The sequence below is a fragment of the Penaeus monodon genome, chromosome 21 (genome assembly GCF_015228065.2).
Source record: "Penaeus monodon isolate SGIC_2016 chromosome 21, NSTDA_Pmon_1, whole genome shotgun sequence".
NCBI lineage: Eukaryota > Metazoa > Arthropoda > Malacostraca > Decapoda > Penaeidae > Penaeus > Penaeus monodon.
The window spans coordinates 2,713,187-2,713,455 of NC_051406.1; the positions used below are offsets into that span (position 1 = coordinate 2,713,187).

The 269-nt window shown below is 46.5% G+C and overlaps 1 protein-coding gene across 1 annotated transcript in view; it reads left to right on the top strand.

Moving 5' to 3' along the window:
* Window positions 1-269, top strand: part of LOC119586102 (nibrin-like) — a gene marked incomplete at its 5' end in the record, with an annotated part of 11,415 nt that overhangs the window by 2,718 nt on the left and 8,428 nt on the right. The window contains 1 exon segment of the mRNA XM_037934794.1: window positions 102-224. Coding sequence (XP_037790722.1) covers window positions 102-224 — 123 coding nt within the window.

Here is a 269-nt window from a genome sequence, read left to right on the forward strand (position 1 = left end):
CCAAATAACAAGACTAATCAAGAATAAGTAATCAGGCAGTACCATCCTTAATATTTCCATCATTATTAGACTAGTAATCTGTCTACATACACTGTTCACAGGTTGTGTGCGCCCTGGCAGGAGCCCGGCCCATAGTAACCCCAGAGTTTTTCACCAAGTGGGCAGAAGCTGTAGTGAAGAAGGAGCCTCTCCCCAATGCCAGTGACTTCTTGCCCCCATTACAGGTACTGGGGTATAGGGCGACTCTTTAGTGTGTGAGGTGTTAGATC